General features: G+C 39.7%; 1 protein-coding gene across 2 annotated transcripts in view; it reads left to right on the plus strand.

Moving 5' to 3' along the window:
• Positions 1-6,287, plus strand: part of LOC108679669 — a 31,626-nt gene extending 25,339 nt beyond the window's left edge. For both annotated transcript variants that reach the window (XM_018168357.2, XM_018168358.2), the window contains exons 26-36: positions 126-252; positions 1,229-1,387; positions 1,598-1,790; positions 2,056-2,245; positions 2,447-2,594; positions 2,935-3,104; positions 3,561-3,651; positions 3,961-4,097; positions 4,768-4,789; positions 5,145-5,200; positions 5,436-6,287. In XM_018168357.2, coding sequence (XP_018023846.1) covers positions 126-252; positions 1,229-1,387; positions 1,598-1,790; positions 2,056-2,245; positions 2,447-2,594; positions 2,935-3,104; positions 3,561-3,651; positions 3,961-4,097; positions 4,768-4,789; positions 5,145-5,200; positions 5,436-5,942 — 1,800 coding nt within the window. In that variant the 3' untranslated portion in view covers positions 5,943-6,287. The remainder of the gene's footprint in view (positions 1-125; positions 253-1,228; positions 1,388-1,597; positions 1,791-2,055; positions 2,246-2,446; positions 2,595-2,934; positions 3,105-3,560; positions 3,652-3,960; positions 4,098-4,767; positions 4,790-5,144; positions 5,201-5,435) is intronic.
• Positions 6,288-15,289: the final 9,002 nt, after the last annotated feature.

The following is a 15,289-nucleotide window of genomic DNA, read 5'->3' on the forward strand; positions in this document are numbered from 1 at the left end:
TAAAGCTAATTTCCATTTCTATCACTTGAAAATTTCAAGGAATGACTCATTTAGTCAAAAAAATTGTTTGTGAATGATTCTTTCACAAAATTAACCTTTAGATAGAGAAATCTATGGTGCTGCAGGTGCTCCTGGGAGGCGCCGAAACGAGCCGCATGCACGCCAAGATCCCCGGTTTCATTGGCTGCCTGAGCGGCCTCAAGATCGGCCCCCACGCCATCAAACTCACCGACCGCTCAGTCTGGATCTGGAGTGAGACGCAATTGTTTGCTGTCCTTAATTTTTATTATAATTAATTATCTATTTAATCAATATATTTAAAAATAAATATAGTTGGGATACAATCCCTATCTAACTAAACTCAACAACATGAAGCATGAAAATCAGACTATTTATTTTGCATTACATTTTAATGGGTAAGAAACAATATATTGTCGTGGGTATAGTGGTAAACAAAGAATGAGTAGAAATGAAAAATGAGAACTATAATATATAAACGACAAATACAAATAATGTCATGAATGTAACTGTATGCTATTTGCGCTCTAGATCTTACTTTGGACTCAAGATGTGGAGACTTTTTGAAATTAACAAATAAACAAGAATTTAGAAGTAGCAATAATTAAACAACAAGAACAGGATATAAAGCAAGCAATATAAATAAATAATAGACTGATAATAATAACTATGAACCCCCCTCCCCCTTATGCAAGCAATATAAATAAATAATAGACTGATAATAATAACTATGAACCCCAAATACCACAACTGAACTGAAACAGAAAATTATCACAATAATAAACAGACTAAATGAAAAAGTAACACGTACCTCCGTGGTGGATCACACAGCAATGATTAAGTGCAGAGCTTATCTGAACGAGGTCACGTCCGAGGTGACTTAAACCCAAAATTCAGAATACCTAAATGTAATAAAACACCATTGCAATGCATCCCTTAACAATATTGCTACAGTCACATGATTTCGCAAACAAAAGTGCGATTTAGAAAAAAACACATCCTACAATGTACTATCCTAAAAGACTTTTGTTCCGAAAATATATTTGCACGTAACATTCATCCATAAAGCTTCTCATCGCGTCATGTTGAATTGTCATGATTCAAATGAACCAATGTATAGCCTATCCTGCACCTCGCAAAAGTTTTTGTTTCCTCGCTCACTATAATTGAATATTTTTCTGAAAAGTTAATGCTCAGCTCTACTGGGCAGGTCATACCAACTATGAGCTTGGCTGCTACGCCCCATGTGAATCCAGCACTCCCTGCCGCAACAAGGGCGTTTGTCTCAACGTCTTCGACAAGAAACGCAAGCTGCTCACTGAATGCGACTGCTCTGAAACTTCCTACGTCGGGCAGCAATGTGACAAGGGTCAGGAAACTGGAAATAACCTATGCAATAATGCATAGGTTATTGTTTGCAAATTACGACTTTCATGTTTTTATCGAGCACTTTCTCTTTTCCGAAAATGTGTGTCGTCCCATAGTTGTTCCTAGATAAAAACTTTCGTTCAATTGTCATGTTGATGAATCCCGGGTGGAGAAAGTTAGAACAGGTAATAACAAACTTGATGCACTGCAGAGGTGGCGTACAGGTTCAGCGGGGAAGACTACCTGGCGTTCCAGGAACTGTTCAACGTCTTCAGCCAGAGCTTCACCCTGGACTTCGCCTTCGCGTTGGACGGGACTCAGCCGAGCGAAGAGGCCGACGTCGTCAGGACTCTGCTCCTCGTCCGTGACTCACCTGACAGCGTAGAAGAACTGGCGCTCGCCAGGTGATTAAACAGTCAATGATTTGAAAAATGACGGTTTAAGGCATTGGTGAGAATAAGTTTTACGATTATGAATATTGTCCACTAAGAGGGATAGGAAGTGGTGTTTGTCCGAGTAGATGGGGAAATAATTTTGACAACCTGTTGATTAAATAACAATCAAAGAGTTCTATTGATCGTCCGAGTCAGTTGCTGCGCTGACTACGCAATTCGGTTTTATTTTTTGAGGGGTTTTATTCGATCTTATCGAGGGCATAACCATGTGCAGGCAATACGGTCAGCTGACGCTCGGAATACGTCAGAGCGGCGCAGCACTCACTGCTGTGGTGCAGTGGCCGCACTCCGATCACAGTCCGGACGGCCAAATCCTCGAGTTTGATGTTTCCGACTTTGAACTCAGTGACGGGTTCCGCCATCACATCAAAGCCATTTTGAAAGATCGGACGCTTGACATTCAGGTTGGCCAATCATTGATTGATCAAATGCTTAATGTTGTTTTCAACATCTAATGTTCAACAGCTAAATAGTCCTAAGTAATGTTCTTCGTTGTGCTAACAAATCAATTATTAAAAATATTAAAATTTAGAAGTTTAGTTTCAATTTATTTTTCTCAACGCTGATGAGCTCGCTTCAAGTAACTTGCCCTGATGTGTTATCAGTTGGATGGCGTGCGCTTAGCAGCGAAGTCCTCCGACCCTCTCGCCACCAAGACAGACCCAGCGTTGGAGGCGCTGGTGGTGGGCAGCGGCGGTGATCATCCTGTTCAAACTGACGCCCCGTGGGCGCAATTTGTCGGCTGCATCTCCAGTTAGTGTAGACTGTAGGGCGTCGTGAACCTTGATTGTCTTGCGATGGATGGAATATGCGTTGTTGTTGTTCAATAGTGTTATTCAATGGGTAGAATAGGTATGTGGTTCATAGTGGTCGCACTTTCAGTCAACTTGCTTTTTTATCGCAGGGTAGAATATTTATTGCTGTTGTTTAATGGGTAGAATAGAATAGTGGTCGCACTTCCAATCACCTTGTTTTCCATCGACAGGTGAATTATTTCTGGTTTTTGTTCAATTTTGTTGTTCCGTTTCTGTTAGAGTCGATGTCACATTACATTCCTCTGAGCTTCATACTAAGTCAGTTCGATGCTGTGCAGACATCCAGCTGCGCACAGCCGACAAAAAGATCTACCGACCGCTGCACGACTACAGCAATCATGCCAACGACACGTCAATGTTCACGCGCGTCGGTCTGCCGCACCGCACCCTCTGCTCCGAGTTCAGACCAGCGGAAGTTCCCGAGCCAGCGTCCATCGAATTTGTGCAGGTTATGGACGGGCCTTGAAGGTCACTCCTAATGTTGTCAATGGACATCATTCGTGGCTTCATTTTTTTAAATTACTAGTTGCAGAGAAATTGTTGCGTTGTACATCTATTTTTATTGTGGCCTGTTACAATTACCGCATTTGGCTAATAGAATGATATAGACATTTATTTATTTTAATTTGCAATTTCAGTCTCTCATCAATCTAGGATATTGGTTAGCCTTTAACGTATGAAATTTGATTCTTACGTCAATAAAACGCTAGACTTACGATGTTGATTGTTGACAACCGTCTTAAACCTGGCATCTTTTCTCTTGCTCTCAGTTTCCTGTTCTTCAATCGAGAGACCTGTCGCTTTTGCATAGGTTCAGGAAGTTTTTATTTCAACAAATACTTCATTTAATTATAATTAATGATTATGGAGTCTGAAAATATTTAACAAAAATAAATACTTCTAGATGCGCCTTTTGACGTCCGAGGTGAAGACAGAGAACTTCCAGCCGCTGCAGCAGGAGGAACCGCCCTTCAATGACAAAAGTGGAATAAAAAGTGAGTTCAGAGATAAGTCACTTGCATTTCATAGAATATATCACAAAGGCAGTTAATAGACCGAATTATCTTATTGCTTCAGAGCCAGATATTTCTCCACGAGAGTTAGGTACTTAAATATAGCATGCGTTTTTCAGTATCACGACTGAAAAAACTGTGTTATCAAATCTGGTGTCAAACGCATGTGACGTTCTGTTTTAATAAAAATTGATAAATGGAGTTCAAATTTTTGAATAACGAGTTGCTGAGTTTAGTTTTCCCATCGTTCACAATAAAGGCTCTACTTTTCAACATGAATTGCTTCATCAGCTGCGGGCAAGATCGGCGGGGTGATAGTGGGAGGAGTGGCGTTAGGAGTCTTCATCTACCTCTGCAAGATCACACACGGCGAGCCCAAGACGGTTACCAACGAAATTGGCTTGGTGCAGACAGCGCAGAAGTCTTCGGTCAGTACCGTGCTTTAACCTAGTCGTGCTAGTGCCGTGCTTTTATATTGCTAGTGCATTGACCTAGTTTCGTACACTGTGTTGACTTAATTTGCTAGGGAGCTGACCTAGTCTTGTCCAGTGTGTTGACCGTACCTTGCCTAAGGGATTGACTTCATAACTGTGGCTCCCATTTTTTTAATTACCTGAAACTCAAATACGCTGCAGAGTTCAAAATTCTAGGTACTTAATTCAGCAGCGATTCTTTTTCATTTTTTTTATTTTCAAAGACTATATTTCTATATCCAATATGTATCTTTAACATTAGTTTTTTCAAGTAATCAAGCTAGGTAATACCACCGTACGCATCGATATATATTCGGTAGAGGAGGCGTATATGACTCCACCTGTCTCAGAAGACACCTTTCTTTCTTATTCTTGATAACAGCGACAGCGTTGTATAAATTTACATGAAAATAATTTATAATTAGTTGTTCATATTCAGTTTTATTGATATGTGGATATATAAGTGTAGCCTTTGAAACTTGTACCATTTAAATTGTTACAGAGACATGTTGAAAATTTATTGATGATCATATACAAATCATTTTTTATTAACGGATGAGATGTACCAGTCTACGATTTTTGGAATTCTCAGAGTGATTATTCATTTGCTATTTTTTCATTTCAGAAATCTGATCCTGAGAATCCAAGTAAGTTTTCCAGCCTGATGTGATAATCTGTGTAAGTTTATTATCTGAGTAAGTTAATGACCTCTGAGCAGGTTGATAATCTGATTAAATATCATTCGAAGAATAATTGCAAATATGATTGCTGCTGCGTGGCCAACGCATAGCCTGCATTAAAATTTAGTTGAACTAACCCAACCTAATCTTCATTTCATTGTCTTGTAAAAAAAGTCGATGCGGCAATATGTTCTTGTTATAAATGGGTAGATGAGAAAATATTCTGCAATAAATGGCAAGACGTTGCGCTGCTCTTAAAAGACGGTATAACTTGTGAAACTGAACGTCGATATTTCCAAATCATGTATTATGGATTTTTCAGGGCCGACCGCTGCCACCAGCAAAGAGAGCGAACCACTTCTCAAAGACTCAATTGAAGTAAGTTACCTATCGCAGTGTCATCCCACTTTAATCTTTTGTGTATTGACGGGATCCCCGGTCCCATGCCTTATATACTAATAGTTTTAGCGACGGTAAATGTATCCGTCCATAAAGTGTCAAAAGGAAAGTTGTGATTAGAATATGAACTCATGATATGTGAATAACGGATAGTTCTCATTTTTTATTTTAATTTTTTATGCAGAATGACTTTTCATAAAATGGTGCCTTTCAGATGAAGAAATTAGAGTCAACATCTTCAAAAATTCGACACGAAAATGATAGAAAACAAATGGCATCCCCAAAAGTAGTCGCTGTAAGCGCACCGAAGTCTGAAGAATGCAAGGAAGTAGCACCGAGTAAGGAAGAGACGGACGCTGCCTCTGAACCTGAGAGTTCACCTCAAGCCACACCTGTGGAGGCTGCAACAGAAGAAGCACATGCTGATAAAGAGGAATTTCCACAGAAAAATCATGAAGATGATCAAGGCCAAAATGAGGAAGAGGTAACGCCCTTTGAATCCGTCCCACAAGAAACGGCAAAATCTCCGTCGACCGAAGAGTTAGCAGTTGAAGATGACGCGTCCGCTGCCCAGTCCACGGAAGATGAGGATGCCAGGGAGGCTCAACAAGGCAGCGAGGCGAGCGACGGTAACTTCGAAAACGAAGACGACGGCTCTGCCGAGGACTACAACGCAGACGCTCCAACTCAGAAAAAGAGCAAGAAGAAGTCCAAAAAATAAGATTGGCTAGCCAAGGCTGCCGGGGGCGAAGAATGAAAAAGGATAGAAAAGTAATAAAGCTGGTTATTAACCATGTTGATAATAATGTTGTTCAGTGTTAAAAAAGCAGTAGGATAAGTAATAGCCTTTAAGAAATCAGTGACATATTTACTGTCTTTCTAATATTTCGATGAATTGATTTACGCTCGTGAGGAGGATACGCATTTGAAATATTATTTAGTTGCTTTTCAGTCAAGTGTTTGTTTCTCCCATCGGTGGAGCATGAAAATCTTTCCATAATTTAATAGAATGAAATGCTTTCATTTTCATGTCGCCAGATGTAATAAATGTGTTAAGATAAAAAAATAATCCAATTTTCCTGCATGAGCGAGATGAATTAAGAGCGAGTCTTCTACTACAACAAAAAATATCGAATAACTTTACACTATAAATGTGAATCATCTTATCATAGATCGAGTGACAGGAGAAAAAACTGATAATCAAATTCATGACATTTATTCATCATCGACGACAGCAGCGGTTACCAGAGAGTGATAACATAACATAACATAGTGATGTTGGCGCTGAAGTGTAGGCCTGATGTGGCCTGTCGCCGATTCCTTTCCTTTTCGTGCCTTGTTCATAGATCTAAACTCGTGCCATTTGACCGGATCTTTTCATGACTGACGATAGTTTGAAGCAGCTACTAGACTTCCACCGGGTTCGATAAGGAGCTAGGCATTTCAAATCTGAACATATATCTTTCCATAGCTTTATCTAGTCACCCCAGGACGCTTCCTTGTGGCACGCCACTGCGCACTGATGCCCAGTCTGACACGGTTCCGTTAATACTGACACGTTGTCGTCTACCTACTAGAAAATCTCTGATCCATTGGAGTACGTTTCCCTCAATTCCCAAGGACTTCACTTTACGCAACAGCCGCTCATACGGAACACTGTCAAATGCTTTGGCAAAATCGAGGTACAATGCATCCACTGCCAAGGCCATGCATGAGCATATGTTCAGTCTTAAAATGCCTCGTACCCTACGGAACAACTGATATCTTCCGTCCGTAAAGCCAGTCTAGTCAAGAAAAGTACAAGAATCGGCGACAGGCCTATCCAGGCCTATTTATTTAATGCCGAAGATACTATACTATACTATACTGGCTCCCTTTCGTCCAGCAGGCGAGTCCAATCGTTCAACGTAGATAATAAGTTAGTGGTGCAGGATCTGCCGGCAATAAAACCATGTTGACAATCTGATACGAGATGGTGAGCAGTCAAGATACGTGATAATACCGCTATGAATATCAACTGAGAAGCCTACCAGCATTAGGTATAATAGAGAACAATCCCCTTTTTTTGCACAGAAATTATCGCGATCTTCAGCTTAATCTTGAATTCCGTTCCAATTATTTGAAGCTGATCACATGTTGTACACGCGAGTTTACCGAGACGAACGACAGTCATCATGATCGCTCACAACTTGCGTCGATGTCGTTCCCAGGGGCAATACTTCGAAAATATTTGAAGTGTTCGTATCGAGGCAAAATCTACCACAGGTCTTGATGCCGGGACTATACAAGGGATGTCAGAACGGAGGGAAGCGGCAAAGGGGGGAGGCATCACACACTGAAATAATGAACGCGAATGCAGCATCGATATACACCGCTATTTGGAACAAAGTTGTGCTCATTTCTACGAGTGAAGGTTAGTGATTATATAACTCGCCAACACCGTAGTCTGTTGGCTCGAACGTCTTACCTTCATTCATAGATACGAGTGCATTTGTGAGTCATCCTGACCCAGGTTGCCCTGCAAGAGAGCGTGTCACTTCTACGTGCAGGCGAATAATTGTTATCTCTATTCTAATAATATGGCGTCTCTATTCGAATAATATGGCATTCACTTGTGCTGAGTGCACAGCAACCACGGCACGAGTGGTGTAACAAGACGGACGACTCAAGCACTCAATGGCCGAGCACAGCAGCCGAAGCCCTGCACGAGGACCAGCACAATAAGTACATTGTAACCTCGAAGTAAATATTGACTGGTGTGCCGTTCCTCGAGGTGACGAGGACATCCATGGACAACTGAGAAGGTGTATCGCATATGATTGGCATCATTATCATTTATGTGTAGTTTGATAACGCGGTTGGTCGATACTATAGTCATCATCAGCAGAAATACTAGCCTAAACAGTGGTTGGGAGTGTTTATTGCTGTTCGATGATAACTGATCCAGGTTTGCTTTGTAGACCTAATTTAATGTAGGAGAATAATGCAGGAAGGACCTTATCATATTAATCTAGAAAAATTGCACGAAGATTATAAATTCTGTATTTTGAAGTAAAGAAAAACCGTTGCAATAATGAACTTTAAACCAAGCGCTTTTGTCTTGGAGACACGAGTGAATTCGCATTCATGATTTCAATCGAACTTAATTTGAGAAAAACAAGCACAATTTTAAAAGCTCTAAATTTTAAATAATCACCAAATTGAATTTCTGGCATTGATTTAAATAATTTTGGATCAATAACAAATAGTTTTGTAATAAGATGACTTACTGTAGCTCCAGCTATCAAAACAGTTTCACACCGGAAGTCGACGAGGTCAGCATCATCGTCGAAGAAAGTCTTCATTCTTGAAAATTTTCCAAGTAACGCAAAATTGCGGTCTTCACCCGCAAGGAGAGGAAGGTCTCAAGTGGGCAGGCCGCTGAGGCAGCCTAGAAACGAACAGCTTCAGCACTCAAAGAGACGAAGGAATAAGACAGAAAAGGGGAATAACGAGAGAAACGAAGACGCCCGCACGACCGGACACGTGGAAGATAAATCATGCATACAGTTTAGTTTAGGTAGTTTTGTGGCCAATGTCTACTAACGCTTCACCTATTTAGTTATCTCGCACCGAAATTCAAGGCTTAATGTCACCAACGAGGTGAAAGTTTTCAACTGTAACAAAATTTCCAAATTAAAAATCGTTAAACCACAGAAGGCGGAAAGTCTCAAGCGGCCATCAAGCTGTGTCGGAAAGGAAGAAGCGTTAGCTTCTCAACGAGGCTAAGTGACACAGAAACGACGACAGTCGTAGAAAAGAGGTCGCTTACACAAGACGGCGGCCGCCCGCATGAGAGACAGTTGAAGGGAAATGCATGGAATCCTACCTACACACTTAGCCCCGCAACTGCTCTGGCTACACAACTTAGCCCTAAAACTAAGATCCGCAGTCAGACATCGTGAGCTCTTATGCATTCAAGAACATTTCCCTAGGAACCCAAATCCCATAGTAGAACATAAATCCCCTAACATCTGGTGGGGACATCGAAATTTGATATAATTATCAAGGGTAATTGAATATAAGTGAAAAATTAAATTTATTACTTGAATGGTTCATTAACATTAAACGCTTCCTTAACCACTGAGAGGGAACAGCGTTACAATGCTGCCTCGTTTCTCCCGCAGGTGACTAACAAGAGAAGTCCGCTTTTACGTCATAGGCTGGCAAGAACTTAAATTATAAGTAGATAATGATAGGAGTAAAATTGTTTTTTTATTGCTGCCGATAAAATGAAGTTCATGATACAGAAGAGTGGCCAAAGCTATCATGAATTTAATATCAGTGCATTACGAAGGTAGGCTACAGTTTTTGCAGACACAAGTTATTAAGGTGCATAATTAAATATACAGAAGGAGCATTAGGGAGTATGGATAACAGCTATGTAAGAAAAGTAAGCATTTTTGATTCAAATCAGGTTGGCAGTTTATATGTAAAAGTATCGTACGGGAATAGGTGTTAAGAAATATAGAACATGTTTCATTCCTGTTCTCCGTTACATTCTTTTGAAGCAGGAAAATGTTCTCCCACGAAGGACATTTGTACCATGTTGTGAAAGTATGAGTATTCGTAACGTGGACAAGATACGTACAGGTACGGAATTTATCAATCATGAAGGAATGTAAAACTTATCAGTTATAGACTGCAGCTTGCAAAAAAAACAAATGATTAGATCCATCTTGGGCTTCATCGAATTTAAGAGATGCAATTTTAAATAGCACAAGCATCATATTATCGAACAGAAAAAATACTATATAAGGTAAAAAACTTATTGATGACACCTCAGAACCATTGCTTTAAGAATGAAGGCAAACAAAGCAAACTCGTCCGCTGGCAAGAGCTAAATGAAGAATCCTTTTAACGTGAAATATAATCACCACAAGTGAGACACACTGAACACAATCAATTGAAAGTTAGAATGAATGAAGTAAAATCAATCAACTGAACTTGTTAAGGACAAATAACTGAAATAGATGACAAACTTGTAATAGCATCATCGTCGAATAATGGTTAAATATTTCAATATTCCAATCTGAATCATTTAACTATATGAATGTCATATCACCCACTCACTTCCAGCAGGGGATGAGCTAACCAAGATTCCAAGGTCGGTAACATTATCAATGATATAATGGAAAGTTGACATATAAATTATGTTACTGATTTTTGTGAACTCACTTATTTACGTTATTGTACTTCCACGTTTGACTAGAGAGAAAATGAAAGCTTAGTAATATTGAAATAATAGGAAAACATAATATGGAGGTTATTAACAAACATATGAAAGCCTAAAAGTTGGGCTACAAACACAACTCCACTTGCAACAACATTAAATCTATAAAAGATCCATTCCAGTCTGTATCTTAGCAGCCTGACATTTTACGCGGGGCTGAGGAAACTTTTTAAAACTACATTGATTCAGATTTTGCATCAATAGTGCAGCTGTGACGCGTTACAAAAAGCTGAACCACAACTTCTAATACACACACAACAATACCACAACTTCACAACCTCCCTTTAAATTCCCCGTTTAGTATAAAATTAGATTTTTTCCTCTCTTATTATCTACTGGTGCACAAATTTTCATCTGCTGAGCTACGTGTACTAGCGCCACGTTTGATATATTTTGCATCAAGGCATAGGAATAGTAAGGCATTAAGCCTGTTGGCACGGTCTTTACCCTGTAACGAAGATTGGCTATATATAGTCGGGACCTAAGCATATAGTAAGCGAGAAGGATAACAGGGATCTTGGTTCGCTTAATCTTAGATTGATAGTGTGGAACGTCTATCGAATACTAAAGTGCCAGCACCCTAAACGTCACCACCATTGCACTGATGAAAAACGGCATCGCTAGTGGTGACGCAAACGGCTTGGTCGAAAATATTTAACTTATCCATTTTGCCTTCAAATAATCGCTGTCGATGATACCATGAATGAAACGTTCGAACAATAATTCTTATTCATACTTAAATTCACTTGAGAAATTTGTTCAACGGCTCAAAACAACCCCATTTGCTGATTAGCTACTCACATTTCAGTGATTATGATTAATTCGAGCAAATTGGCCGGAAGGTGTCGAGTCCATGCCGAATGCGTGCTAAATAAGTTATCCTAATTTTAAAAAAGACTTTAGTAGCGCGTACTACCTGTGCACAGCCCAAATTGATAGATATGGCAGGATTACCTTAATTATAACCAGATACAAGAAATAATAGTGTGAAAATAATTCAAAACGCAGCTTCAAGATTTTAAACCTCTTGCGATGGATGTGAACAGCATGGTAACGGTAACTCTTTATAGAAGACGGCTTTACGAAACGCCATGAAGATGTTGAAGACTATGACTATAACACCCTTCTGAACAATAACACCCTTTCTATAAAAAATGCGGATCTAATTCAATATAAAATACTTATTTGAAGGAGATCAAGTAAATATTTTCTTAAGTATAGATCTCTGTATCAGTCAACACTAATAAAATATACTTGTTTCAACACGTGCCACCTAAAATAAAACTTATATTTGCAAAAGTTGGTACGCATCTCAAAGACTTAGGGTTTCTTAAATATTTCAATACTCCAAACTGAAGCACAGTGTCGTCCGGAAGTACGGTATGCAACAAGACAAGTGCGCGCAGATACAGAAGTGAACTAATTCTTTCCTCACAACTATTCCAAGGCACACAAATGAACAAAATCATTCCCATTTCAAGATGATGTCAAGTACCTTAATTTAGTGAAAAACATGGGGGGAAATGAGCGATAATGCAAGACGAAGAAAAGGAGTTCAAATGCTGCATGCCAAGAATGGAATCAAATTATCAAAGGGAACAAACATTACAGAAAGTTTTGCAGCACATTGATTGTAGAGCGAGTTCAAACTTTAAGGAAACAAGTACTAGAGAAGACGGAGTTAAGGATGCATGGTTGTACCACAAATCAATCGAAAGGAATTAATGTCGCTGGTTTGCTTAAATCGCAAGTTTACTAGAAAATTTAAAAGCTAAGAAAATTCCGCAGAAATTCATATCTCTATAGAAAACGTTTCGAAGTCCAGCTCCATAGCCAGCTCGTAGAATCTAGAATTCATATAAAAAAAATCACAATTTTATACAATTGAATGTCACAGAACAGAAATTAAAATCTAAATTTGGGAATAATAGACAGAGCACAAAAAAATATCTATTCACAATTTCTAGGGGAAAGGAACTAGCAGCTGAATTCAAATTGGGCCTATGTTTAAAAATGTACTAGGATTCTAAAATGCGCAAATCGGAAGTCCCGGAGGTGGAAACTAACACCCTAAAGTCACTGTCAGAAACAGGCACAGCACACTGCTCGGCGTGAGCGCGCACAGCCGAATGAGGTGGGCGCGATAGCAACTGTCCGGTTCTACAACTCCTGCCCTTATGCTCAGAGACCCTGGAATAAAGATTGCGTGACGTCATCCCGACGTACGCAGATGCACATCGTGCACAACAATATTGATAAACCAGGGACGACCGCATATGAACAGGGAGCATATCTTTATATCTAAAGAAATAACCAATTTTGAAATTGTTTACCAGCACAATATGAAGATTGACATTTGAGAAGTATCTATTGAACAAGACTTTCAATTCCCTCGACATAGCTTCGGACGCAGGGCTGAAGTATGGAAAATAACAATAAACATCGTTCCTACTACTGCGCTCGGGAGCAACCTCACTGTATCGCTTCGACATGAATTTCTTGATTTGGGTAAACACCATACTTGCCGGAAATCCATTAAGAAAGAAAATATTGCGTAAAAATTCAAATTCAACGTGCATAGCATGGTATGTAGAACATAAGCGAAAACATCTGTGTAATAATGTTTGAAGCCCATTAAACTTGAATCGGAATGAACAAAAACTAAAAGAGCTGGTACTTAGACCGGTGAATGCCGGTTTTCGGAACACAAAAATCAGAAAACGGCCATTAGATTTGGTAACATTGCAATCGAGGAAGGATTAACTATTTTTAGATTCAAGCGTTCGATATCGTTCAATAGCTTGTTCTTCCTCGGTTGCAATGTAACCTAATCTAATGGCCGTTTTCTGACTTCTGTGTTCCGAAAACCGGCATTCACCGGTCTAAGTACCAGCTTCTTTAGTTTTTGTTCATTCCGATTCAAGTTTAATGGGCTTCAAACATTATTACACAGATGCTTTCGCTTATGTTCTACATACCATTCTATGCACGTTGAATTTGAATTTTTACGCAATATTTTCTTTCTTAATGGATTTCCGGCAAGTATGGTGTTTACCCAAATCAAGAAATTCATGTCGAAGCGATACAGTGAGGTTGCTCCCGAGCGCAGTAGTAGGAACGATGTTTATTGTTATTTTCCATACTTCAGCCCTGCGTTCGAAGCTATGTCGAGGGAATTGAAAGTCTTGTTCAATAGATACTTCTCAAATGTCAATCTTCATATTGTGCTGGTAAACAATTTCAAAATCGGTTCTTTCTTTAGATATAACGATATGCTCCCTGTTCATATGCGAACGTTCCTGGTTTATCAATATTGTTGTGCACGATGTGCATCTGCGTACGTCGGGATGACGTCACGCAATCTTTATTCCAGGGTCTCTGAGCATAAGGGCAGGAGTTAAACTCCTGCCCTTATGCTCAGAGACCCTGGAATAAAGATTGCGTGACGTCATCCCGACGTACGCAGATGCACATCGTGCACAACAATATTGATAAACCAGGGACGACCGCATATGAACAGGGAGCATATCTTTATATCTAAAGAAATAACCAATTTTGAAATTGTTTACCAGCACAATATGAAGATTGACATTTGAGAAGTATCTATTGAACAAGACTTTCAATTCCCTCGACATAGCTTCGGACGCAGGGCTGAAGTATGGAAAATAACAATAAACATCGTTCCTACTACTGCGCTCGGGAGCAACCTCACTGTATCGCTTCGACATGAATTTCTTGATTTGGGTAAACACCATACTTGCCGGAAATCCATTAAGAAAGAAAATATTGCGTAAAAATTCAAATTCAACGTGCATAGAATGGTATGTAGAACATAAGCGAAAACATCTGTGTAATAATGTTTGAAGCCCATTAAACTTGAATCGGAATGAACAAAAACTAAAAAAGCTGGTACTTAGACCGGTGAATGCCGGTTTTCGGAACACAAAAATCAGAAAACGGCCATTAGATTAGGTAACATTGCAACCGAGGAAGAACAAACTATTGAAAGATACAAAACGCCGAAATCGAAAAATAGCTAATCCTTCCTCGATTGCAATGTAACCAAATCTAATGGCCGTTTTCTGACTTCTGTGTTCCGAAAACCGGCATTCACCGGTCTAAGTACCAGCTCCTTTAGTTTTTGTTCATTCCGATTCAAGTTTAATGGGCTTCAAACATTATTACACAGATGCTTTCGCTTATGTTCTACATACCATGCTATGCACGTTGAATTTGAATTTTTACGCAATATTTTCTTTCTTAATGGATTTCCGGCAAGTATGGTGTTTACCCAAATCAAGAAATTCATGTCGAAGCGATACAGTGAGGTTGCTCCCGAGCGCAGTAGTAGGAACGATGTTTATTGTTATTTTCCATACTTCAGCCCTGCGTCCGAAGCTATGTCGAGGGAATTGAAAGTCTTGTTCAATAGATACTTCTCAAATGTCAATCTTCATATTGTGCTGGTAAACAATTTCAAAATCGGTTATTTCTTTAGATATAAAGATATGCTCCCTGTTCATATGCGAACGTCCCTGGTTTATCAATATTGTTGTGCACGATGTGCATCTGCGTACGTCGGGATGACGTCACGCAATCTTTATTCCAGGGTCTCTGAGCATAAGGGCAGGAGTTGTAGAACCGGACAGTTGCTATCGCGCCCACCTCATTCGGCTGTGCGCGCTCACGCCGAGCAGTGTGCTGTGCCTGTTTCTGACAGTGACTTTAGGGTGTTAGTTTCCACCTCCGGGACTTCCGATTTGCGCATTTTAGAATCCTAGTACATTTTTAAATAT

This window comes from Hyalella azteca, unplaced genomic scaffold, assembly GCF_000764305.2.
Source record: "Hyalella azteca isolate HAZT.00-mixed unplaced genomic scaffold, Hazt_2.0.2 contig17671, whole genome shotgun sequence".
NCBI lineage: Eukaryota > Metazoa > Arthropoda > Malacostraca > Amphipoda > Hyalellidae > Hyalella > Hyalella azteca.